Source organism: Orbicella faveolata, unplaced genomic scaffold (genome assembly GCF_042242905.1).
Source record: "Orbicella faveolata isolate gen_17 unplaced genomic scaffold, um_ofav_v1 contig_12, whole genome shotgun sequence".
In the NCBI taxonomy this organism is placed as follows: Eukaryota; Metazoa; Cnidaria; class Anthozoa; order Scleractinia; family Merulinidae; genus Orbicella; species Orbicella faveolata.
In genome coordinates this window covers 7,983,083-8,010,888 of record NW_028301539.1, presented here as the reverse complement: position 1 = coordinate 8,010,888, position 27,806 = coordinate 7,983,083, and the positions used below count along the sequence as shown (strand labels likewise).

At 39.4% G+C, this 27,806-nt stretch overlaps 1 protein-coding gene and 1 pseudogene across 1 annotated transcript; one reads left to right on the top strand and one right to left on the bottom strand.

Annotated features, from left to right (window-relative positions):
- The first annotated feature begins 643 nt into the window (after window positions 1-643).
- On the top strand, window positions 644-27,806 carry LOC110047734 (uncharacterized). Its single transcript, XM_020753474.2, has 5 exons — window positions 644-754; window positions 15,729-15,832; window positions 17,972-18,684; window positions 22,681-22,732; window positions 25,993-27,806. The coding sequence occupies exons 3-5, from the start codon at window positions 18,000-18,002 to the stop codon at window positions 26,708-26,710; spliced, it is 1,455 nt and encodes a 484-aa protein (XP_020609133.1). The 5' UTR covers window positions 644-754; window positions 15,729-15,832; window positions 17,972-17,999; the 3' UTR covers window positions 26,711-27,806.
- LOC110047733 (uncharacterized) lies at window positions 4,728-8,044 on the bottom strand (annotated as a pseudogene).

Below are 27,806 nucleotides of genomic sequence, written 5' to 3'. Positions count from 1 at the left end.
CTGGACCCTCTCTCTCCGAGGGCGTAGCGTTGCGTGACAGAGAGAGGAGAACAGAACTGGACTTCTACACAGTTTGTGGGGTTTATTATTTGTGAGGTCTATTGTGTCCATTGTGTTAGTCTGAATTTTATATTAATATATCGAAATTGGTCTATTGCATCGCATCTGCGTTCGATTACATTGTAATGCAAATGAGGAAAGCTAACCAGTTAAATTAAAAGGGCTATTGGGCTGAATTGTATGCACCAATAAATCGATGTACGTATGTGAAAACAGTCAGGGTTTTTATTTATTGGGCACATTCCTCGTGTGTAGGAAACACATCGTGATTGGCCTGCAAGGGCAACCGGTTTGGAACAAGGCGCCGATAAAATCCTTAGAACTTGTGAGGTGAAGGAAGAGCCCTGGAAATGAGATCACGGTCGTAAATGAAATATGTACGCCGTATGAAGTGGTTAGAACAGTATTGTTGAATTTCTTCAGACCGAGACCGAGTATTATAGTCCTTTAGCCTTAGTTTTGAACACCCCTTTACAAAGCTCCCCCAAACCATTGCAAATGATAAAACGTGTACCCGTCTAGCTCCTCCCATATGTTCACCGGCTGGCTGACCTCCCTCCCGGGTCAACAAATAAACATGCACCAATAAACGTTCGCGAAAATAAAACCAAACAAAGTTTTAAGGTCAGCAGAGCGTCACAATCCAAAGGCTCTTGGAACATACAGAAAGTGTTCGCTGTGGAATATTACTCAGGTCAGTATTAAATCGAATGTAAGTAGTAATTTAAGGTAACTTGATAAATTTTGAGGACGCGTTCTTTATTCAGTTGAAAAAAATTCGTTCTTAATTCGTTAGAGATTGCACTCCGTGTGTATTTGTATGCTCGCTTTGCCATGTCAAAGACAACGGGATTTATCAAATACTCGTCACAACCAAACTTTGAACTGAACTACATGTGAAATGAAATTTTCGCCTTCTTATTTGAAGATAAATTCCGCCTTTCCTTTTCGTTAGGATGTGCTTTTCCAAAGCGTCGCTCAATTTCCAGTCTTTTAATCTGAAGCGTGATGTTGAACACGCATGATATTCATCACGCAACGAAAATATGCAAAATAGGGCTTTTGACCTGAAGCATTTGTGCATAACAGAAAATAGTGAGAGAGGAACAGAGCTGATATAATGCCTGGAGCGAGATGCCATCGTCACTGCTGAAAAAAGGCCACCTCGAAAATTAGCAGAATTCCTTTTATTTGAGGGTTTTCCCATTCATTGACTTTTACCATATCACGGTGTTCCGATAAAAAAAAAAAACTTTTCGGAAAAAAAGTCAGCCCACCCCAGGGGTCAGAGTAGGAAAATGTGCCAAACATGTCTACCATTTCCTGGCCACGACCTCGTAGAGTGACGTAAGACATTTCGTTTTCTGTGACATTTTGTAAGGTATATCTTTGCGATCTTTGCTATATGTAGAGTAACGGAGCCGGAGAAGAGTGCCTTTGCTCTCCTGGAATTTCGTGATCAGCGGTAAAGCTGATTTGCTGGTGGCGAAATGATAAAGATGATTGAAAGCGTTGCTATGTACCGCGAGAGTATGCGACAAGCGGAAATACACTTACTCATAACGTCACGCACGAGCTATCTTGATTGCACATTCAGAGCGGAATCAAAGGCTCCCTGAACCAGCTCATGGATGAATAGGCCAATTCCAAGTTGACTTTTGCCTCTGTGGCAGAACGAGTGTTTGTGCGAACATATGTGTATTGTATGTCATCCGTACGTTCATTCTCGTGAAAATCAAGTCATTTTCATGGGAAACGTTTCGCACAAGCACTCGTTCTGAAAAAGAGAGGCAAGTGGCAACTCAGAAGTGGAAGTGAAGTCTGCATACGAGCCAAGTGGCCCATCAGGCCGGTGCTTATCCCGGTTTCTGTAGCATGAGGTGACTAAGAGTATTTCTACTCCCCCCTGGATGGGATGCTAGTCCATCGTAGGATTACCCCCAACATTAAATCTGCCAGTACCTATTTATACACCTGAGTGGATAGGAGCACTGTAAGAGTAAAGTGTCTCACCCAAGGACATAACACAATGTTCCCAGCCAGGGCTCGAACCCAGACTGCTCAAAATAGAAAGAAATACAAAAATCAAATAACAGGTTGTTTACAGACTACTTATAACTTTAAAAATGGATAATTAATTTTGATTGGAACTGGAAAATTGTTGTTATATTAACATATACATGATGTAGTGTCAAAGAATAACAACAGTCTGTTTCAAAATGAAATCATTAAATGAGAGTTCACCATATTTACCAGTCAGTCCAAAATTGACACCTAGTCACTGAAGTTGGTTATAATATATGTATAATATTGGTGGGTTGGCAGTGCATTTTGGGTCAAGGTAAATAGGTTATGGTCCTTACTCAGTTAACATTATGAAACAGCTGTATAACAATAATAATTATTATGCAAAAATTATAATTCATGATTTTGACATTTATTTTAGACAATCAACTTGAGAATGCCGAGACTGCCAAGGGTATTTTGCCCAATTTCACTTAAGCGAGGCATGGATATCCATGTTGGCAAAATCTTGTTTACTTTAAGCTAATTTGTCAAACATAAACAATTTGATTTTAGCTTGCTGGTAAATGGAAAATCTATAGAAAGAAAAGTATTTCCTTCAATATTATAAGAATCATTTCAGACAGTTTTGCTTCAATCTTGAACCCGAAGTGAAGGGGTTGTTTTTATTTACAATTTATAAGTTTTTTACTCTATAACTATGTCCATGGGGAGGGGAAAGGGAAGTAACAAACTTTTATACAAGGACGCTCTGCCCCAAGGTCAAAACCCTATCCACCTTACATAGTGTTTTTGACAGGAAAGACTTCTCTTTTATATACATGTAGCTTCTAGCTTGAAACCCCTTTCAAAAACCTAATGTGGCCCCACTACATCCTATATCTTAGATAAATAATCGAATAATGTTTGAAAACCCTGTCCTGTTAAGTCTTATAAAACCTCCAGCTTGAAAAAAGGGCACCTTTAGTCAACTATAGGGAGAAGCCCCAACTTGGTGCAATGCAATAATAAGGGTACTACATATTGTAGTGTATGCGAGTAAAATAACAATAATTTTCTTTCTTGGAAACAACATCACGGTATTTTATTCCTATTTATCATATGGACACCACTGTACGCCACTCGTAAAATTCATACGAAACACATCCGGGACTCGGGTGGCGTATTTTCCATATCAGTCCTCACTAGTGAGGATATCGATGATTTCACTGATATCAAGTTTGTCTCTTTAATTGTACTTAAATTCGTTGGTGTGTCATCGAAACATCTTCGGGTCTTCCTTGAAAGTCTTCAGCAATCTTCGGTAATCTTCAGAAAATGTTTGGAAACATTCGTGTGACCTTCGAACAAGTTTTGGCGAATCTTCGGAAATCTTCAAAATGTGTTCGGAAGTTTTCGGAAAATTGTCAGAAACGCTGTCATCAGTATGTCTATATAACAAAAAGGACATTACATGTTAGCTCGAAGATATGAATTTTATGTTCTCGTGGCAAGAACAATATCTTACGAGTGAGCGCAGCGAACTCTTGAGATATTGTTCTTGCCATTCGAACATAAAATTCATATCTTCCTGCCACCGTGTAATATCTTCCATATATCTTGGTAATTGTTTGTGCTAATCTCACAAGCAATGCAGTGATATTCAAAAGGAGTGCAGATTAATGTCTCTTGTAATAGATTTTTGCAATGATTACAGAACATACTTATGTTGACAAGTATCAAGCATTCTGTTCTCCATAATTATTTCAAGGTTTGATTTTAATTTGTTTAAATCTCTCATTTCTGGATTAAGTAAAAAAACAAAAAACTCTTTATCACCAGCCACCATGCGTCCGGCTTATGTTTGACACAATTGGATAGCATATCTCTCTCGCAAAAAGTACATGTATGTAGATCTGCACAGTCTCTTGGACCTAATTTGTCCATCCATGATCACTAAAATATTGTGGAGTATATTTACTTGATCGTACATACAAAAGAAATGTAGTGTGAATGACAACAAATGTAAAAGATAAGGCAATTTGAATTTCTTACTTGAAATATTTTAAAATAAGCTTACAAATTTCGAACTTCCGTCGGATACTAACACAGGCAGAATTATTTCAATGCATGTAAACAAAATAAAACAATAAAGAAACAATGAAACCAAAACTTTCCAAGAACTTATAATTGAAATTAAGCTTACCTTGGACTCCACAAGGAGAGAAAGCAAGTGGAAACCATCAAATTCTCTTGCCAAGAAAAAAAGGGACAAGCTTTCCAGATTTCAAGCAGCACACATTACTCACAATGGCGACTCTTGCATAATCAAATATGCGACTTCGATGCCAAAATAGACAGCAGTTGTTCACAGTTGGGGTAAATCCAAAACTTTGTGAAACGACAATGCTTGCAGACGCCTGTATGACCCTTTTGCATGATCAAGACTTTGTTAGACTCAAAGATGGCATTGGGAGAAAATATTGACATCAAGACCTGTTTAATATTTTGCCTAAAATTCTGACAAATTATGAATAACATGAGAGAAGTACATAAAGATCAGATCATGTGGTGCAGTTGAGAGTTTCTTGCACTCCTCAAGTGTTCTTCCCCAGTGCTAATATAACTCAAAAAATAATGAAGGAATCACCCATTGGTCAAACTCCTGATAATTAATTTTTTATAACTCAAAAAAGTACACAGTTATTGTCTCAAACTGACCAAGCAGACCATTGAAATTATAATTTTAACCATTCATAATAATTATTATTACATTTCAATGTAGCAAAGCTTTCAGACAAGTGTACTTATACACTATGGCATTCTAGAGAATAGAGTCAAAAATCTTAGCAATGTTGTTAATGTTCATCATAGGGTTCACGTCATGAAAAAAAGAACAAACACTCTAACTACTAACTACTGTAAATTTCCAAAAGTAACAGCCCCCTAAAAAGAAACTTCAAAAAATTGTGGCTACTCATAAATCCTAAAAGTACCTGTACTTCACAATGCATCTTGTAAATCAGCTTCATGCAACAGATCTGGAGAATCAACATATACATTTTGCCATTGTGGAATCTGCAAACTGTTTACATGCAAGTCAGCAACATTACAAAACTGGTCATAACAAATTTCTCTCAAATGAGTTCTCAAGCCATTCACTATCATTTTTATTAACATTTGCTGTTCTGACTTGATAGAATTAATTGCAAAATCAACAGAAGGAAATTGGTCATAAAAATACCGACATTTATCAAAAATAAATACATCTGAAAACATTGTTCTCTTCTTAGCAGTGTAGCGAAGTCGTAGTAACTGGTCTACAACCGGAAAAGATGGATTCGCCAATTGGCCGTACTGAATGCCACCAACCAAACGGGTCGCACTAGCTGCATCTAGTGTATCACAAAAACTGGGACGTATGGCACCATTCGTATCAGGATCAAGAGCTTCTCTGAGCAGACATCTCTCCTGAAAGTCTTTATTGGCAAATTTCGCAATGAACTCTTCTGAACATGATAAATGATGAGTCATAAGAAGTGATGATATCTCTTCCTTTTTTAGAGATGATGTCTTCCAGTTTGGGAAAATTTCATTCACCCAGTTTCTGCACAGATCGTTTCCTGGTATCATCATGATGGCAGAACCGATCTTTCTCAAGTATGATGTACTGGCAGTTTCACTGTATTCTTTTCCTGTGTCATATAACTTAACCTTTTCAAGGAATTTAAGTTTGTTCGTATACAGTTGATCCCATAGTGACATCCTGCCTGAAAGGAGCATTCTTTGGGCAGGGATATAGACAGCGGCTGCATCAATGACTTGATAGGTTATGTAATCACTGTAGGTATCCTCGGCAGTCCTTGTATTAATATTGGCCGGTATGTTTTCATAATTTTCACTATTATCTTGGAAAGCAGGGGTATTTAATTCTCTATACTGTAAATACCTTTCTGCTAAAAACATAATTCTATTTCTTTCCTCACCTTGAGGTGACGAACTTTTCGTGTCCTGTTCAGACGCCTGTTCAGGCGGAAACGAAAAGTTCGTTATTAGCGCACCCGGAGATGTAAGTTTGTTGTGCAGGAACACGGTTCCGATGACCTTCAACGTGTTCTGTTTCTTTGATGGTAGGGTGCCGCACGCATCGTAGTAAATGATGTCAAACTGTCCTTCCAAGTCTATCAGAAAGTTTATTATATCACCTTTGAAGAGTTTGAAATTTTTCAAACTCTGGTGATTGATAGTTTTAACCACGCTCTCTATCATTGTAGCATCTTTCTCGATTGCTCAGATGTTCTGGGTGAGGATGCCGTTGTCGACAAGAACTTGGAGATCGTTCATGGGGTTGTGTCCCGCAAGATAACACACCCGCAGGTTTTGAGGTGTCTTGATCTGTAAACAACTTTCATGGAAAATTTTCCATCCTTCAATTGCATTCGCTATGGATTGTCTTTCTTCAAAGGAGAAATGCTGCATGGCCTCTTGAGTTTTCAGAAGGTTCGTCCAGATATTGATAACATGATATGGTGTTACACAAACCGATGTATCTCTTTCCGTTGTCAGACATTTTATGGCGTGCTTAATGAGCCTGGATCTGCACTCGTTCTTCTCCTCTTGGTTGTAAAGTGAAACCACCGAATCCGCCATAGCCTGTGAACAGTACAAGGGTTCGACCGCGGCTGAAAGGACCAAAAAGGAACTGGCTAGCTCTTTCTTCCGGGTTCCTCTTCGTTCCATCGACGTTCTGCTAGCTGCCTAGCTTGGTAGCCTCTCCTGATCTTGCTACCAGTCTTACACTTACACGTCTTACGCAGTCTTAATCTCGAGTGAGGTCTGGGTACGAGATTAAGTGGCAGTCCCGCTAAAAGCGGTCCACTCGACTTCGGGACCAAAAATAATTTTCCTTCATTTTTAGTCAGTGAAAAGGGTTTGACACACATATATATAAAAGCAATTTATTATTTTCCAATTCCGTATTTTTGCTTTGCTAAGAGCCAAAATTGAATTTTGGCCGAACTGAGGTTGCCGACCGTAATCAGAAAGGTAAAATTCACCGATGTTGTGAAGCGTGCTACGTCGCCTAAAATGTAGCTCACGTAATTTCGTTTTCATACGAATTTTAAGGTACATTCATTACTTTGACTGACGAAATACGGAAACTTTCCGAAAAATTCTAAGCTTACCAGCGAGGCTGGAAGACACCCTACTCCGAGGCCTTTGATCGCCTACTTAAATTTAGCCAAATTTGACGGGAAAAATCTCAAAAGTTGGGTCTAAATGAAGCCTAAAAAGCACATCACAGTACATTTCATACCATAATCAACCGTTCTATAAGTTCAAACCGGTGGGTATCTCCTTGTATTGCACGCGAGAACAGATTAAAATCTGCCACAGTCAGTGTGTTTACATAGCTATTGCTCGTGTCAAAGCTCATTTGCATAACCCTAGCACCCGGTGAAAATACATCTTCTTCCGTTCAGGTTCGTTTGTTGACCTTCTGAGTAGTGGCAAATAGCTTCCTTTAATACTTGTGTACACTCTAGATCCAGTTTTGAGGTGAAGGTTGCGTTTAAGTTGATCAATTCTCAAGACTTGCGAGACTCCAAAAGTAAATAATGGCGCCGGTCTGCAGAAATTAACCGTAGCCGTCGTCCTGACCCTTCAATAAATCCTGCCGCAGAGGTAGCACTAGGAGAAGAAGAAAATCGTAAGTTTTCATTTACCGTTTAATGGCAACTGAATCCCGTACTACTGCCAAGACTACTGGGAGCTTGAGGGCTATATGCCCGAATTTGAAAAACAACAACAACGAACACTTGCAGGTTGCATCGCTGGGAAATGAACCTGAATGAACACGACACGCTTGAATGGAACTATGTTTTGCGATGAATGATGGGCTTTATTTCTGTTTTATGCTTGATGCTTATCTTTTAGTATCTTGCACAGCGCATAAAATAAACTTCGGGATCCGTTTATCGGACCGTTTATTTCAGTAAGCTTGGTTATATCCTCGTGTAACCCCAACCAAGTGTTGTTGATCTTCTTTAGCTCCTTAAGAACTCTGAGTTTCTTGAGGTCAGCAGTCGTTGGACGGTATGAAGAGACATAAGAATGGGCTAAATGAGAAAGGTCTGGGACATCATGAAAAACTATGGTTGGAAAATTTTCAATACTCTAAAATTTTATTTTATCGTAGGTATGTTGACGACACTTGGTTGTTTATTTCACTCGGAGCACGATGCTGTTATATTTTTTGACTACATTAACTCTAGGCACCCCAACACAAGGTTTACTATGGAAAAAGAACTTAATCGCAAATTACCCTTTCTAGATGTTCTTATTGATAATAGTGACACTAATTCCTTCCTAACTAGGGTTTACCGTAAGAAAACCTTTACTGGGTTATTAACTAATTACTTTAGCTTTACCTCGTACTCATACAAAGTAGGTCTCATTAGGACTCTTGTTGACAGGGCCTACAAGATCAACAACACTTGGTTGGGGTTACACGAGGATATAACCAAGCTTACTGAAATTCTCAAAAAGAACCTTTTCCCTGCCCATTTAATTGAAAAAGTGGTTAACCGTTACATCACTGGGACCCATAGCAATCATTGTCCCCGGGGCTACCCCCTTACCACCTCGCCCACGTTTTACTTTAAGCTGCCGTACATAGGCCATTTTTCTGTCATCACTCAGAAGAAGATTCGGCACTTAATCAAACGCTATTGCAATGATTTAGACATCAAATTAGTTTTTTCTTCCTTTAAGATAGGTAACCTTTTTGGTGTGAAAGACCCTATCCCCGGCGGGCTTCGTTCACGTGTGGTTTATAAGTTTACATGTGCGGGCTGTAATGCCTGTTATGTCGGCGAAACCTCCCGACATTTTTCCACACGCGTACGTGAGCACTTAGCCGTTGATAGGGCCTCTCACATCTTCAAACATCTTCAGAATTCTGAACGTTGTCGCTCATTGTGTTCAATAGACTGCTTTCATATTTTAGATCACGCCACTACCAGCTTTCAACTCAAGATAAAGGAGGCTATCCATATTCAAAAAGAACTACCTTGCCTCAATCAACAATTACACCATGTAAATCTAAAATTATCCTTTTAATTTACACCTTTTCACGTTCTGTTGTTACTATTTGTCTTAATTAGCATTTTTGCCTACTTATTATTCAACTTGCTTTGTAATCATTCATGCAACTGAAGATGACAGAAGTTCTGTCGAAACATGTTTTTTAAACTTAAAAAAGTGGTCGTTTTCCTTAAAATCTTTACATGTCTGCTGCTATCTACACCTTTTGGAAATTGGGTATGGTTTTAGCACTCTAGTCTTGAATTGGGTATGTTTCTTAGCAGAAGCTACTTTTTCATCATTATCAATAAGACCTTCAACAAAAGCCCTTCATAACGTATGTTTAGGGCAACTGTGTCAGCCGCAACGGTCATAAATAGGCTATCGAATTTTTGGTCAGGTCATAAATAGGGTAGCAAAAAACGCAGATTTTGGTCATAAAGAGGGTAAGGGTTCTGGGAAGTGGGCCGCACACCCCCACTCAACTTTTCTGGAAGTACCCCCCCCCCCCCCCTGGGCCAATTACCAGGGGCCGAGGGCAAATCCCCTACCCCGCGCGCGCCGGCAAGATTTTCTCATTTCAATATTGATAATGAAAAAGCCACCCATTAATTTTTTGGACTAGTGCAATCTTCTCAGTATGACCGGACGACGACAATCATTGCACCTTTTCAATTTTTATCTACCTTTCCTCGGAAAATATAAGGAGTTGCTATCACATGAGGGCGGAGGAAGCAGACATGGACCTAAAATTTACTTTTCCTTTCCCGTTATCAGCCGTTCGTTTTTCATAGAAAACACAATGGAAGAAATTCAAAAGATGGGACCAAGAAACCTTCCAAAAACCGTCCTTATCGAAGCGCGTGCAGATGTTGAGGGATCGATTTCTCACTTTGTGTTTATAGGACTACTAAGCTTCCCATTTCTTCTGACGACACCAGAATTATTGGCCATAAAAATAGTTTGTATCTGATTTCTCCGCCTCGCGAGAAGAAGTTGATAATTATGCCCCATTTATGACCAAAACGGCTGAAAAAGCGACCCTTTGGGACCGCCCATCTTAACCAACAAACCGCAGAAGGGTATCTTAGAACATTTGGGTGAATAAAGAAAAACAGAATGGACCCGTTTTAACTTTAATATTTTTGAAAGGTATCGCTTTAGAAATTTCGGTAATTAAAAACGCCAGTTAAAAGCAATTTACTTGGAGTTCGTGTGTTACTGCTATCTCGTTTTAAGCTGTCGTTCTTTCTTTGATCATTTTTTAAATTACAAGACTGGCTAGTTCTAGAAAGAAAATCGTTCTACGTTCATTTGCTAAGCGTAATAACAAGTTGATATCGATTGTTTGTAGCCTTACGTGATCTGAAGGAACGCTGCAGTGATTAAATTTGGGCCCGGACGCACTGGGCAAATTTTTGTTTATTTTGCGAAAAAATCTGTCATCAATTCCCTGAGACAAGTGCGTCCGGTGATTTTTAGATCTACCAAATTTTGTCAAGGCTTACCAAACCTCAAAGACGCCGTCGTCCTGCCTCGGAGCAGGACAAATTTTTGTCAGGCGTGAAATCTGACAGATTTGTCAATTTACACGCCATGATTTGAAGGAAAATGTCAGTCAAGAAAATTTGATCTCTATTTTTAGTCGGAGTATTTCAGTCCGAAGCCCGCCAAAATTAAATTTATATTTGCGCCGCAATCAACGATAAACATGGAAGATTCGTACCTCGGTATGCTCCATGACGATCCGTTCGCACAGTACAACTATTACGGTTCCCAAGTCTACGTTAACGTTCCAGCTGCATCTCCAGGACCAAGCTCTGCTCAATTTGTACATCCGTATGTCCACCCGAGTCAGCCGAGTACAAGTACAAGTGCAAATTTCACGACTACACGTAATCAAATTGAAAGCGCGCAAGCGATGGTGTTAATTTCCATGTGATTGACACTTGTGGTTAACAAATATTTTGCTGTGATTCAGTGCGCCCACGCTCGACAAATTAAAAATTTGGCAGAGACAAATTTTGTCGAGATTTTTGGAAGGGCCAAACAAATTTTGTCAGTCCAGTGCGTCCGGACCCTTTGTTGATTTCGACGGATCGATTCCGCCGGGTTACACGTTTTTATTTGTACCAGTCAGCTTGTCGACATTTGGTGCCTTTTCCCCTTCTAAAAAGTCGGAAAAAGTACTGTAAATGCAAAAAGAAGCTACCTAAAATTAAAACTAGACAAATCTTATAGGTTTAAATTATAAATAAGAGACATCAAAAGTGCTAGTATCTCTGTGACTCCTCGGTAAGCTACAATGCTGGACGGATTGCTTTTCCAAGTCTTAGTTACGAACATATTGTACACTTTCACAGTGCCTCTCTCCACCCAGGTGTACAAATGGGTGCCGGCGAATTTAATGCTGGAGTAACCCTGCGATGGACTAGCGGCATCCCATCCAGCATCCATTAGGGAGTATGAGGGAGTAGAACTACAAGTACCAACTCCTCCATATAATTGAAACTAGTCACGCTGTAAAGGTGATCAATTCATTACGTCAATTCAAAGGTATGCGCATACGATTTCTGACGAAGGGATAGTTTCTCCATGAGATAGAAATAGGAACTCTTCTGCATTGAGTGTCTTGTGTAAACTAGGTCGGACTGCTTAAGCTCTGATGACAGTGTAAGCAAATACAAGCAGAAAACCTAAAAACTTTTGGCGACGCGCTGTCTTGCAGGGTCGCTGGTCAAAACTTACTTGTCTCAAGAAATATTTGTTACAAATGTTGGCGATCTGAAACTGAATTCTAAGTGTCGCCAACAGTTCAAATGCCTTTACTGGAAAATGTTTTCTCGCCTACAAGTTAATACTTATTTAATTAAAACCGCAGGCTATAATCTATTCATCGCTAGTTCAACTTCGCGTGCAGATCGTTATCTGACATTCGATCAAACTTAGCTTCCTATCGAGCCATTCGAACGCCACCAAAGTAGACCAAACATGCGTAGTACGCGCGTGGACGCACTTTGATTACTCGGGTTTCCGGAAAGACCGAGTCTGCACTTGGTGGGTCATAGTGCCAGGCGTTCCTAGCGGAGAGCGCAAAACTGGGAATGGTAATTGCAACATGAAGACGGAATAGTGACAAAACTATGGCTACTGACTTTACAAGTAACCGTATGATGCTCAGATGCCACGAACACCTCATATGTTGAAGAAATCAGGGATCAGCAAAGGAAACACAATGAATTACCTGGCATTCATCGTTCGAATCGTCCATGTTTGTGTTGATAAACAGAGTGCTGTAAAACCACGTGACGCAATTGGCAGGAAAGAAGAGGAGCCTGCTCTCATTGTGGTCTCCCCTACCAACTCCCCTACCCCCCAAAATATCTTTTCATATTTCGAGGTGATACCAGTTTGTTTATTTGATTTTCGAAAATTTAAATTTACATATTTTTCTCATAATTATCATGATTTTTCGATGTTCCGGGATGTTCCGAGATGTTCCGGAATGTTCCATGTTCCTGATTTTATCGACGGCCACCTGCAATGCCTAATTTTTCGTATCTTCTTTGCAACTGAACACTGTCATTGCTATGTTTAACCTGAGCTTAATGTTTTTTTTTTTTCCTAGCAAGTGTATACATCTCTGTGTAGCTTGAATCCTCTGTATAACTTTCAGTATTTTACACACTCCTTATAGAGCAGACAGTAGTCAGAGAAGTTGCCGAACTACGATCGTTTGCTGTTTTTGAAACTCTCAATTACTCGCGTGACACTGAATTCAAATTAGTTTGGTAAGTCACGCAATATTTTGTCAGGTAACGCGCGGATGTAACTTGGAACGAGTCCTTTTCCAGCTACACGCCCTGCAATGATTGCTGTAGTCGTCCTGAGTTTTTACTGGGCGATTAGCGAACTAGCTGAGAGTTCAGAAGATTGATCAGTGCGTTATCGAAGATGTCAATTGTCGTATCACGGCACGTGTGTTTGGTGAAAACTTTAGCTGTGATAAGCTGAGTTGAAGTTCCTGCTTCTCACTAACCTGGGATCAGGCGTTTTTTTTTTTTTTCTGGAAAGAAGAAGGGAACATAAGGGAGGGAGGGTATAATCGCAGGTTATCGACAGCCTGAACACTTTCACCTGAACACGACGCCATCTTTGTTTCTGCAAAGGGAAGCAGAACAGCCAGAATGGAAATCCAGGGATTCCGGAATGACAATAGCTCCCAAACAAACGCTTGCTCGCATTATTCCAATTATTCCTATTCCGGATTGATCCCAAACGAACGCGCCCTAATTGTTGCATTTAACAGTTGTTCGCAGCACTTGCAGTGAAAGAATTCTCAACTGGATCCTTAGTTGGGTTTCAAGTAATATCTCAAACGTAAGAGGAAAGACGGTGTTTCATTGGGATATCCAAACACTGAAATTCGAGGTGTTTGGATAGCTGATGTAACACTGTCTCGAGTGTTTGATGTATCTTCTCAATTGAAACAAAAACTAAGGAGTAAACGGAGAAGTAAAATCATCAAAATCTATGCGAATTAAGACTGGGTATCCAAACCTCCTTCGCGGTTGTGATTTTCTTTGTTTTAACTTGATGAATTATTAATGAGTTTGAGAAGCCGAGTTACAGTATAGGCTTCCCCTGCCCGGCTTGTCACCTCAAAATAAAATTGTCTGGGAAGCCCACATCCTAATCATTTACAGTACAGCCTAAGAATAATGCATGTGCTAGAACTTCTTTTTGCGTCTTCAGGTTCTTGCGGGTCGATTGCGCTTGGATCCTGCGAGACGCAAGAACTTCTTTGCGGTTAGAATTTAAAACCGCAAGAATTTCTTTGCGGTAGGATTTTCGAAACGCAAGAACTTCTTTGCGGTAGGATTTTCAAACCGCAAGAACTTCTTTACGCAAACATCTTACCACGCGAAAATACTTATCAAGACGATACTCGCCAAGTTACCAGGACCCGTTTCTCGAAGGTCCCGAAGAATTTTCGCACCCGGAAAGCCATAGCAAAATCTCGAACCTTATGATTACTGAGTTGTTTTATCTGCCCACATATTCCTAATATGAACAGAGGTTCTCTTCCAACAAGAAGTTTCAGGCGTATGCACTTCTCCGTTTACACAAGAGGTCTTGGGAAGTTTCTGAATGATGTGACTAATATTTAGTTCTTAAGTGTAAGCCATATAAAGTCCAAACACTGTTGAAGTCATTTCTGGAGATTTCGTTCACGAATAAATCATTCAGTAGATTTTGTCACTGACAGTGGGAAGATTTTGGTCTCGTGCTGAGCAACCTGTGAATCAAGGGTGTCTCAAATAACTTTACAGATTGAGACAGAGATGAGCCTTTTGATCGCCTGTTTAGAAATACAAAATATATTTTCTGCAAGAGCTTTTCACCTGTAATAATAACTCTGCAAAAAGTTCTTAAAGAAGTTTACAACATTGTAGTGTCTCATTTGTTTACGGCACACGAAGTCTTTGCGATTCTGTGTGCGATTTGAACGAAGGTTGTCAGCTTTGCTCACAGATCATGAATTTGGCATTCAGAAGCAAAAAGCGTTGGAACCCAGGCTAACTACAAGTGTATACCGTAGTTCAATTTTTCCACATGGACTGTTTCTTTATGGGCCTCATTATTTGGAGACGTTTTGTGATTGTCGCGTAATTATCTGCTACCAGACTGTTCAAGTGATCGAGAGGCTTTTTTCCTGCTGTAGGTGTCATGGACACGTAAGTACGTAATAAGGGAGTACGCTCGATTTTATTTTCACAGTATAAGCAAACATAAATCCAGATCTGGTCTCAGCTGTTCGAAATATATCTCTTCCCACTGTAGTGACTTATCTTATGGTTAACATTGCGAGGAAGCGCTGAGCATATTTTGCACTGTAGCAACATCTTGCGCCTTGTTGCAGCTTGCGTTAAGATTCATAAGTTCTTGCGGCTTCTTGCAGTTAGATTTTCAACTTCTTACGGCTCCTTGCAGTTGGAATTTCAACTTCTTGCGTTTTAAATGTTCTTGTATGGCGGGTAAACCGTGAAAACACGACAACTTTACTTCTTTCGGCGGCTTGTGCCACTTCTTGCACGTGCATTATTTTTGGGCTGTACTGTAAAATCACCTTGAGCTTCGATTGCTGTGTTCCTAGCATAGTTCTCCTGATGGTGTAGTGGTTGTCATACACCTGACTAGTATGCTGGGGAGGTGGGTTTTCAGTATAAATTTTGGCGAACGAGACAAGACATGGCTGGCTAAAATTTATTTGTCTAGTCAGAGTAACTAACAAAAAAGATTAGTCCTCAGTAAGGCAGGAGAAGAACAAGTGGGACGTGTAATTCTAAGGTGGTGAGAAGCTCAAGATATAGGGGGTAACTCTGCAACAATAATCATTGCTCAATATTTTGCACCAAGCAAGAGCCACGAAGTAGTCTATTGAAGAGGTACAGGAGGAGAGAAGTTCAGACTTGCCTGTTTCTCTCCCCCCCCCCCCCTGTTTTAGGCTGTACTCATCATTTTGCCATACAGTATTGCGTTACCCATGTATTAATTGATGGATGTGTTCTTTGCAGGTTAACCTCTGACTTGTAATCTAACAGATGCCATGTCTGAGTCTGTAGAAGTAAATGGGGAGTGTGATAAAAAATTGAAAGCTTAGAAAACGCACATCATAAATGTAAGTTGTTACTTCAGAATGATATACAGTAATCATTGTATGTTCGTTAAATTTTCAGAACATAAGTTATTTGACTGTAATGTGTCAGTCTTACTAATACTACATGTAGTCCTGGCAAAGAATTTACAAAGAAACTGAAACCTTGCAATTCACTCTATTGACATCCTAGTCAGATCCATTTATTTTGTTAAGTCCTCACAACCCTGCAAGAGATTAATTACTGTTAGTCGTTGTTTTGGTAAGTTTAAAAAGCCATGAAGCAAGTTGCTTGTGGCTCATTAAAATTAAAAACAGTACCCTGCATATTGAAAACTGTGTACAGAACGGTATATATGTTTATCTGATGTTGCTGTTAAGCAGATGGAATTCTGCCTAATTAATTTATACACATGTAGGTGTGTTGATGAAATTAGGACATAACGTATAGTAGATAAAGGCTGCATCCACATTACACTAGAGGAATTTGAAAATGCAGGGCTCGTTATTTCTAAAGATACTCTAAGCCTACTGTCCGCAGTAATCCGTCACAAAAACTAGGGCACTGAGATAACTTCCGGGTTTTTCTCTGGGTACTCCAGTTTTCCTCTGGGATCAAGAAAAACCAACATCTTATAATTCTAATTCGACCAGAATGGAGGATTCACAGCTATTCGGCTGACGTGGCTGCTCTGTAAATGCAGTACCGCTCAGAAGAAACCTAACACAGGGTTCGTACAGGTCATGGAAAACCTGGAAAGTCATGGAATTTAAGTGAGGGTCATGGAAAGTCATGGAAAAGCAATGTGCTTGGCAAAAAGATATTTTTTAAAAAAATAGAAAAAATAACAGACGAGTCAGAAACAGGCTTTAATTTCAGTAGAAATAGAAACAAGCACACATTTTATGCATTATAATGCTGGAAAATACATTAAGTAAATGATTGTTTTGATACTGCTGGGAGAATAAGTGCCTAACTTTGGTCATGGAAAACTCGGAAAGGTCATGGAAAGTCATGGAATTTTAAAAGCCTCAAAGAGTACAAACTCTGTAACAGGGAATGCGTTTGCGAACGGGTAGAGAACGGGTACAGAACGGGTACAGAACGGATACAGAATGGATACCGAACGGAAATGGAACGGATACGGAACGTTAACGGATCACAAAAAGGGAAAACTATAAGAGAACGCATTCTTCAGAATGCACGCTAGTAAGTTACGCTATCAGGGTGCTTACCAGGCATTTGGAAACGATGCAACTGTCAATACACTTTCGTCCAAATTTTGTCTGGCCCAGCGATCTTGTGAAAATGGCGCGCGCAGCAGAATGAATCATCTTATGTCCTCTTTTATTTCTCTGTACACGCACTATGCATCATCTTATCTGCATCTTCTTGTCCATTTCGTGTTCATCGTGGCCATTTTGTTATTGTCAACAAACCCCGGCAAGCTATATATATATCCAAATAATGGTTACTTCTTCCTTTCCTTGGGCACACAGTCAGACTACCGGTCCCTTTGGATCGTTTCGGAAAAAGACTCCCTCACTGGCCTTGAAGTTACAATACCATCTTCTTCCCGTATTTTTCAAGGAACTGGACTCACATTTTCACCACGAAAATGCATTAAGTTTATTGTTTGTATTCTCGCATAAGGCGACAGTTTTAACCAAGTGTCGCTAATTTCTTGGAAGCATTCTTGTAAACGAGTTCTCGTAAACCTCGTTCTTCTGAACAACTTCCGAGAACGCAGCTTACCGATGGAACGCTAACAGAACGGGAACAGACCAAAACAGAACGGATAGAGAACGGATATGGAACGGATAAAGAACGGGAACAGGAACGCGTGTGGAATGGCAACAGAACGCGTTCTGTCAAGCGTTCCTTCTGATCGGTACTGTATTGTGATGAGTTCTTAAATGGCACTTGTTCTCCTAAATGAACTACAGGGCTGCAATGTGCTTTGTGACTAGTAAAAAAAACATACGGTCATGTACAGTTCGTAATTATTCTGTGACTGCGCTATAAATCTTGAATGCACCGTGTGGGTGTCAGCTATTTGCTTTATGGCAATCTGAGATTAAAGACTATTTTTGGCACTAAGTATTGTCACAGCTAACTGTAAAATGCATTTTGGAATACTGATTTATTTTTGTTTCTCTTAGATCATGATCGGTTGGAGCACATTGTACAATGGATAAAATAACTGAACTTGCTTTCAAGTCGCAAACTGTATGTGGTGCTGTTCATTTTGTTCTGTTTCTGGTCTCCTGGCCCACAATAATTGGTTTGCTGAAGGGTTTGCATGACACAGATAAGGAGAATTTCAACTGTATCCCCAAGCCTAGTGATGTCACGCAACAACTATGTTATAATGACTACATTTCCACCGTGAGCCTATTGTTAATACCACTTAATTTTGCTCTTATCATCGGTGGTATTTTGGGTTTCTTTTGGGTAGTCTTTATTCTTTACAGTGTCTTAGCACTACGGCAAATCAATAAGGAAGGGGACAGCAATGAAAAGAAATGCCTGTCAAAGCGATATATGTGGAGGTTTTTTTTTCATGTTTGCATTCAACTTGCTGCTCTTGGTGTGATGATGGGGCTCTTCTGTGGCTTCCAGACCCTTCATCTTCCAGTGGTGTACATCTGCTCACAAGGGAACAGCACTCAAATTCCCACCAACCAAGTGAATATGACATGCAATGATTTACATCACAGGCAGAAATCCAAACTGAACATTGGCGTTGTTACAATTATGGCAATATCCATTGTTCTCTGCATAGTTTCAATTATTCACTTGTTCTTAACAAGAAAGGACTTTCTAAAACAATTGCTTGGAGACCAAGAAATTGACAATCAAACAATTCGTTCAGGTGAGTTAAGAAGTGATAAAAATCTACTTCTATAAAAAGTACCTTTAAAGTAATGAAGCTCACCTTAAAGTGGTGAGGTGCACCTTTAAATTGACATGCTGCACCTTTAGAGTGATGACTTTCTTTTAGTTTTACAAACAAATATTTGATATAAATGTAATGTCCCATGGGGATTCTCCATGTAATGTGTCGGGATCGTCATCCAAAAATTTGAAATGGACCCTTGAAGGAGACCAATCTGGGTTTGTCTCATACTTTATTTGATCGTTGAAAGCTGCCATTCTAAAACAGACACACAAATAACAGCAATTAATAACGTCTTTAAGAATGATAAATACATTGTTGTTGAAATTAATATGCCTTTATCATTTATCTAAACTATCAACACAATATGATATGGGTGTTTTTTTTTTTCTATTTCTTTATGTGTACATATATATAGGTTATTTACCAAGTGTGAGGTCAAGATAGCGGGATATTGATAAGTTCTTTTTTGCCAATATCCACTCATCCTGAACAAGCTTGGTCAATAAAAGATTTATTGTATGGCTTTCGGAGAAATTTTTCTTGCAGGACACGGCGGGCAGTCAGCGGGCAAGATAGCTCCATCTTGCCCACTCGGGTAGCCAATCACAGCGCAGGATTTGGTTGATCTTGCCCGCTCACGGAGCTAGTCATGTAATAATATTTAACATTAAAAGGTACTTGATGGGTTAAAACATTGGAATTCTGTCCTGAACACCCTAAGTAATACCAAAGTATACAATTTACAATGTGTATGCCTAAATGGGGCCATGACCATCTTGTGGGTGACTTAACATAAAAGTTCCTTCCCTGGATATAATAGGGTCTGGCATAGCAGAAAATGTCTGTGACAATCATGAAGGTGTAGAACAGTTTATTTCACAGCAAAAAAGGACTTGCCAAAGAATGGATGACCCTAACTTATTTGTTCTCAAAAATTTGATGCCTACAACTTTATTGGTTAATGAAAATTCATCTAAAGCCTTGGGTAAAAATATTAAAGTGGTACTTTGATCAAATTTTTACCCCTTGATATTTAGGTGCAGTGCATAGAATTTCATGAAAGAATGAAAACCCCGTTTACTGTTTGCAAACATCTGCATTAGTTCCGGAGATATTTAAGTTTGAAAAATGTGCAAAATATGCAAATGAGATGATTGATGATGTCACACGCTCAACCCAATATTATACCAAGTATGTAAATAGAGCTATGTTGGCCAATTTGCAGCACAGACCATTGAAACACGGTAGGCTAATAGTTCTAAAGAAAACACATCTGGGCTATAAAAAATTCTGTTTCCTTAGCAACTCACTCTTTTCCAGTCCTCACCCACTTGATTTCAATATGATAGTGATTTTCAGCTCGACAAACATTAAACGAGGTCACAACCTCGAGCTAACGTGTAAATGCTTGAGGCACCATTTGCAAATATCAAAATGGAACTCCAAAGGTTGCCAGAAAAGCCTTGAATGTTGGGGAGGTCTGGAGCCCAGTATTTTGCCAGGGCAACAAAACTATTAAGCTCGTATTGTGGAACACATTAGTAAAAACCTTACTGCAAAGAATCAAACATTCCTGATACAAATTGGCTGAGATATCTTTCTTCATCATATTTGTCATCACTTGGCTAATTTGCATATTTTAAAAACTTGAATATCTCTGGAACGGAAAGAGACATTTGAAAAAGTGAACAGCATTTTTCTTCTCAAACAGACTACTTGTTTATGTTTTAAAATGGCTTAGATAGGAAAGATGCGATTTTCATCATACACTGCATTGCTAATCCCTCAGGATTTACGGTAGACCATTATGTTGGCAAGAATGTTTGATTTAGGAAGCAATGTAATATAGTAGACTAAAATGGCGAAAAAAAGTACTTTATGTCACATCCCTTTAATGGGCATTAATAAGAAAGATATTGACACTTGTCAATTTTTGGTAAGCAATAGCTCCCATCTGGTGCGAAATATGCTTGCATATTTGTCCGTGGACATTACCTGTTCCGGGAAGAGAACAGTTTTCTGAGAGCATAGCTCAAGGAAAACTGTGAACTCTGCGGAACAGGTAATGTCCAAGGACAAATATCCAAGCATATTTTTGTGCCAAATGGAGGCTATTGTGTTTGTTAACCTTCAAATGTATTTCGCCACTTGTGCGGTTTTAGCTGGGGAATATTAAGCCATATGACGCTTTTACACCAATCTCACACAAGCTAAAATATTTGATGGATTATAATAGATGATATTTCACGGCAGCGCGAAACAATATTTTACGAATTAACTCAGCAAGGGAGTAAAATATTGTTTTTTTTTTTTATGAGAGAAGTTAAAATTCATGTTTTCAAGCCACCGTGTGCACAATATTAATTTTCCTTTTATTATAACTATAGCCAAACTAGGGTGGCCTCATGGTTGCTGTGCTTATCTCTTGATCAAGTGGTCCGGGTTGGAGCCCTGACCGGGGACATTGCATTGTGTTATAGGGCAAGACACTTTACTCTCACAGTGCCTCTCTCTACCCAGATGTATAAATTTGTAACGGCGAACTGATTACTTGGGGGTAACGCTGCAATGGACTAGCATCCCATCCAGGGGGGATTAGAAATAATCCTAGCCGCTTCATGTTACAGAAACCAGGATAAGCTCCGGCCTGGTGGCCCACTTGGCCCATATGCAGACTTTACCTACCTACCATAGACAAACTGACTTTTTGTACAAACTATCATGATAAAGCTAGCTCAGGAAATGACGTCATCAATATCCTCGCTAGTGAGGATATGGAAAATAAACTACTCAGGTCCCGAATGTTGTTTCATTTAAAAAAAAAAAAAAAAAAACTTTAAGTTTATGAATGGTGTATTTTCCTGTTAAACACGCAATGTCTATATTATAAAAATATTCAAATGACAGTCTGGAATAAGGATTTCACAACCAGAAAAGGATCATAAGGGGTCTTGAGTTCACAAAAATAGCCAAAATTAATGCTTGTTATTGAGAAAATCGATTTGTGAGAGAGGCATTAAACAGTGGAACATGTGCTCAGCAGTTCATCGGGAAAACAGGAATTGAGAGTGGTGGCCATCATCAGTAGCAATTGGCTTGTAAAACAAATGATCCCCAAAGTTTTGTGTACCTTTGTGTTACCACTGTTAAGATTGATGTTCCTGACCAATTGGTTTAAACGAAGTTTAACTTGCACTGATAAGAACTGGTATACCATCACACTGTAGTAAAATGGAAGTGTGGAAAACTGAAAAGTTCCTAATATATAAAAGGCTGTGTCACATACGAGGGTTTATGTATTTGTATCACCGATAGAATCGGAGTTTCTGTGGACATCCTATATTATCCCCGCAGTTTCAACTGGTGTTAAAAAATATAGTAGTGTATTTGTAAAGTTTTCTTTTTAAATCTTAATTAAGAGCAAGTTTGTTGCTGTAAAGAACAGATATTTTTTTTATGGGCACCAATTATTTAATGGGCACAATCCCATGATTGCCCTTGGTGATAAAGTGTTAAGTTTTTAAGATGGTCAGTTTGACCAGGTTCTCTCTTAAAGGTCTTTAGACACATTAACAGGCAAAGACAGTTCACAGAGTGACCATCCAGATGCTAAACGAAGCGGGACTGCAGGCACTATTTTTAGGGACAATAGGTCTGGATTGAGCATGTCAACTGTGAAGCATGCTGGGGCTTTGTCACAGGCTTAGTAAAATGTTGTGGTGTTTTTGGTCAAGAAATGTAATTACGGTTCTGGCCAGTTATCTCAAACATATCAAATACAACTCATAAGATCTGAGCTGTTTGTGGTTATAGCTTTTTTTTCAGGGGGGATTGGCCAAAACACACTTGTTTCCAAACTGATTTTGTGTTGGCTTACAGGGATGTATCGAGTGTTGCTTTCAAGTAATTTGGCACATACCCTTTTGTTCCATAACTATTTAGGTTTGAATTTATTTTTTTTTCAAACAGAAAGGGTAAAAGCAGAAGGTCACACAGAAAATCACAAAGGTATTGGAATGAGGTTAGTGCCAGACTAAACAGTTGTTCAGTAATCTACAAAATGGTAATTTTAAACTTATTTGAAAAGTTATAATAATTAATTTGAACAATTCATTGTGACAGAATGTGCAAGGGAAGCCATAAGTTTCACTTGATCTCTTAAAATTCCTGTATATTACACCGTGTGCCATATTCTTTGTGTTCAGTCATAGTTGCTTTCTGTTTATGTTGTTTTTACTCTTAAGAAATTAAAGTAAGCTGCTTCATGCACCACGTCAACTTTCAATTAAAAAAGTGCACCGCGTGAAATATTTAACCACCACACGTACAATGTAGCGGGCGTAATAGGACACCCAAATCATCTTAGCAGTAAGCAGACGTAAGTGGCACACGTAATTTGTAAACTAGTGTATTTGTAGTCAAGTTATTGCCTTAAGCTACACACTACCAGCTAAAATGAACACCAAAAATCCAAAATTTAGACCCCTAAGCGAGATGATAAGCATCCATGTCTCTTTCAAAAGGGAGTTCCTCTCCGCCCCGAGCACGCGGTAATGTCACGCAATACGCAGTTAAAGGAGCTCGGTCACGCGGTGCGACTATTCATTAACGTTATTTACTTTGCAATCATATCTGTCAAAATTCAATTGTTCTTCAGGGCCACCCAAAAAGAAATATATCGCACAACGGGATATGATATGATACAATACAATTCTTTTTTCAAAGGGGGTGGGGGCAGAGAGTTTTCTGGGGCCTGAAAACTTTCTTTCCCACCCTAAGGTTGTGCATGATTTTTTGGTGGGTAATGGCTTGTGCAAGAATATTTTTAACAATAATAGAAAATCAACATAATGATAGTAGTGACTTTTAACACATCACGGTGTTCCAATAACAACTTATCGGAAAAATAGTCAGCCTACCCAAGGGGTCAGAGCAGGAAAATGTGCCTTCGTAAAGTGACGTAGGACATTTCGTTTTCTGTATGAGATTTTCTAAGGTATATCTTTGCTATTGTAGGGTAACGGAGAAGAGCGCCTTTGCTCGCCTGGAATTTCATGATCAGTAATAAAGCTGATTTTCTGGTAGCGAAATGATATGATCATGGTATCATAAAGATGATTGAACGCGTTGTTATGTAACACGAGAGTACGTGACAAGCGGAAATACAGTTACTCATAATGTCATACGCGAGTTATCTGGACTGCGCATTCAGAGACGAAAAACGCAATAAGCATGCGCGAGGTTTGGCTGTGCTCCAGACTCCAAGTTTGAAAAAATGGCGGGAATTTCGTCGATCATGTAAACAAAAGAGTTACGAACTTCATATGCTTTCCTAATTTTCCTGGTCGGCAGCAACATTTTAACGTCACCAACAGAAAGCTGGTGTATTGTTTTTTCGAGAATCAATTTTTTTTTCGGACAAAATTAACCTAGAGAAAGTGTCCGAACCTTTTATTTTCCCACGGTATACAAGAAATTTCGGTGCGAAGACACATTTTTCCCTCAAACACTCTTTACGTATTGCATCCATGTAAGCAACCCACTGAATATATAAAAAAGAGAGACCCTCAGCAGGCAGGGGAAGACTTGTTTTCTTAACGCTAAAATGCCTAAAAAAAAATGCAAGCTTGCCCAAGTATAAATAAATCAACCGAACTACATCCTCGCGTACCTTATTAGCAGTCCAAGGGATGCGCAGAAAGCTGCGCAGTACGTTTCCGCTCTGAAGACTGCGCAAGCAAGTCAAAGGAGCTCAGTCACGATTTGCGCATATTGAAAAGTTTAGCCTCAATTTTTCAAATTTGTCGTTTTTAATCCGTGTTAATCTTCTCCATCCTTAGCCATCCTTGTTCCTTTGTGGTTTATCATTATCTTTTATTATGTATGTGGCCAAAATAACTCAAAATACCGTGACTGAGCTGCTTTAAGTCAAACTTGTAAAGACAGACCACAAATTTTTAAAAAAGACAAAGGCGTCGTGTTTGGAATAGAGTATTGCTGAAGGCTGTGGCGCGCCATTGTGCACAATATTTGCTCACAATCCTACGGAAGCCGAGTGTATTTCAGAAAATGATACACTCAGCTAGCTCTGTTTTCTTGGGTGCCCGAGGATTTAACTTTTTAAGCCTCGGTGGGAATAGTCTTTCTAAAATGAGAATCAATATATTTAACTGTACCTAAAGACCACAAGTTACATACTAATTGAAAGGTATCGTTTGGGTATACCATAAATCACCGCAACAGACAAGTAGGATGTCACAGGTTGGATTGAAGAATATCTACAATGAAAAAAAGAAAAACGTTCAAAAATACAATGTACCTTGTTCTTTGCATTTATCGGGTATACCCCCATACGATAGCTTCCTTTGCAGCTCTTAATCAGATATTCACTTGACCATAAAAGTATAACAGGCAAAAGTTGGCGAACTTTGAGGGCTGGTTGTCGATCTGGTCAAGTCTGATATTGGTGGGGCTACGACTTTACACTTCCAATGTGCAGCTCTGTCCAAACTGATCTGTTTGGTGCCTAAATTTCATACAAATTGACCGAGTATTAAGTTTAGTTATAAAAGCACGGTGAATAAATCTGAACTGCCCATCTGGATGATGCTGAATTCTTTCTGAATTTTTTTTTGGCTGCACCACAAGGGAGCCGCGATGGTTTCATCGCGGTTTGTGCACTGGCTTCAGCATTGAGCAGTCAGGGTTTGAGCCCGCATGGGAGTCAGTGTGTCTCAGTAGTCTTAGTGGGAAAATCATCTCACTTTCCCAGTGTCTGGTCGCACCCAGAATTGATGTAAAAAATACCAGCGCACTGTCAGGACCGGCTTATCTTCAGTTAAGCATTAAAAGTCATGAACGTTTTCACCTACAGATTTTCTTGTTATTAAAAATAAGAGGTAATACTTTTGATGTTCTGGTCGACCTACCTATAGAAACTAGTCTATTACTCTGCTGCCAAATTCAAAGAATCAGTCACGACTATACGAGTACCCTGAGGAGTTTAGACCGAAAGTTACATACGCCCATTCAGGCGACGTGCGTTGAAGAGATCGGTAAATTGTCTCTGATTGGTGGGTTGTTACTCGCGCGGGAAAGTTTATACTGAGCAACTGTCAATCAGAGGCCTTAAATGGATCTCTGTAGAGTGAAGTCATCAATTTGGAATTTTTTGGACCAACTCTAAAATTTCTCTTGAGCGTAGGAGAAAATTGGCGCTCTAGGCTACTTGTTTACACAAGTTATTTTCATTCAACTTGGATCTTGTTTTGTTTGTTTTAGCACCATGGCACATTTTTATGCAGTCACGCACGGAGGTGAATTTTATAAGGGAATTCCACCCATGAGTACTTCTGAAAGCTGGATGACCTCAGCCGTACAAATTGGAACAACAGGTTGGGCCGACTTCCGCCATCTTTTCTTCCATCCAGACGGCACCTTATTTGGCGTGGTGAATGACAAGTTCTACAAGGCACCACCCCCCAAGAGTTCATCATTTGAGGGGTGGATCGCTCAAGCTACTCTTATAGGCGACGGTGGATGGGATTCTTTCAAGTTTCTGTTCTTTGATCCGGAAGGAGTGCTGTATGCTGTTCATGATGACAGGCTTTACAAGCGGGACCCCCCGTCCAGCGACCAAGATCACTGGCTTGGATCTGCCACACTGGTTGGAGCGGCAGGGTGGTCCGACTTCGATTTCCTCTTCTTCGACCCAAAGGGTTTCTTATATGGCGTCGAAAACGGCAAGTGTCATAAGCGGAAACCCCCCGTAGATAGAAATGACAGCTGGCTGGGGTCGTCTGATTTTATCGGTGGCGAGCGCTGGTATGGTTACAATCATTTTTTGTTCCTGGCGAGTGGTGACTTATACAGCGTCAACGCCGGCAGACTTTTCAAGGAGTTACCCCCAAGTGGTGGGCTTGGTTATTCCTCAATCGTGATTGGCCTTAGGGGGTGGGATATGTTTAAATACTTGATGTCTCCCCTCAGCCACACGTGAGAAACTATCGACATGGCAACAGATGCCGTGGCAACAGTGCCACCCCTAGATTAAATTAAATGTCGAAGAAGTCGAGGTCAGTGGAATTATTATCAAGCCTTTTCAATTGGTAATTGCTTAGTACTTTGCAGGAACTAAAGCATTCTATAACAAACAAACAAACAAACAAACAATAGTTTATTCTATCAGCATAATTTAAAACAGTTACAAATACAAATAACCAGAAATCGTAACGCCTGTAGAATTCCAACTTAACTAGTTTGAACATTGTTGATGGAATATATTTCAATTAATAAGTTAGAATAAAAACACTATTTTTGTATCTACTCGACTGAGGCTTAGACCAGGCCTATTTGCGGACATTTAAGAATTTTACTTGTTTCTAGTTACTTTAGATGAGATTTAGGTCTAGGGGAAAAGTCCTTATGAAGTTTCGTGGTTTTCTACGTGATCTGCATATACTGGTAACAGACATAATGTATTTTGCTCCGTCCATTTTGGGACATCATGACTCTACTTTGACATTTATAGTTATGAATATGCTTTTAGTAAACTTTCCCAACTTGAATCCCATATATGCATTGCCTAAATAACTTAAGGAAACAAACTTCCGATGTATCCTTTAGATATATCAATCCATTTTTAGTTCAGCATTTTTATGTCAACTTGGGCGTCGCCTCTTGTTGAGAATTTTGTAGAACAGCTAAGAATTGAGTCGTGATCTAACTATGTGTTTATTTGATTAAACTTAGGTTTCTCACCGGTAAATAGTTTCTAGTAACATCTAGTGTTTTTTCTTACTAGTGAAAGCTGTATTGTATAATTTAAAGTATAAGTTTAACCTTAGTGTAAAAACTTTGGTTAGCAACTGAAATCGCGTGATAAACATACGATGATTATCTTTTGAGCTATCAGTTGTAAGGAAAAGATAATCAAAAGAGAATCTAGAGGAACGTTTATCAGGTCAGTGAAATGTGAAGAAGGAAAATAATTGAATGTGATACCAGTAGAGACCGACCCTGCAGAGAAGCGTTAAACCAAGAGAAGAAAGGAAAAGACAAGAGTTAAAAGTAAGAGTTAAAAGTAAGATTACTTA

What these genes read in the sequence shown, in the direction of transcription:
- LOC110047734 (XM_020753474.2), top strand. Translation starts at nt 18,000, where the DNA reads ATGGATAAAATAACTGAACTTGCTTTCAAGTCGCAAACTGTATGTGGT. An exon ending in CAATCAAACAATTCGTTCAG is followed by an intron (nt 18,685 to 22,680) that starts GTGAGTTAAGAA and finishes TTTTTCAAACAG; the next exon opens with AAAGGGTAAAAGCAGAAGGT. An exon ending in CACAAAGGTATTGGAATGAG is followed by an intron (nt 22,733 to 25,992) that starts GTTAGTGCCAGA and finishes TGTTTGTTTTAG; the next exon opens with CACCATGGCACATTTTTATG.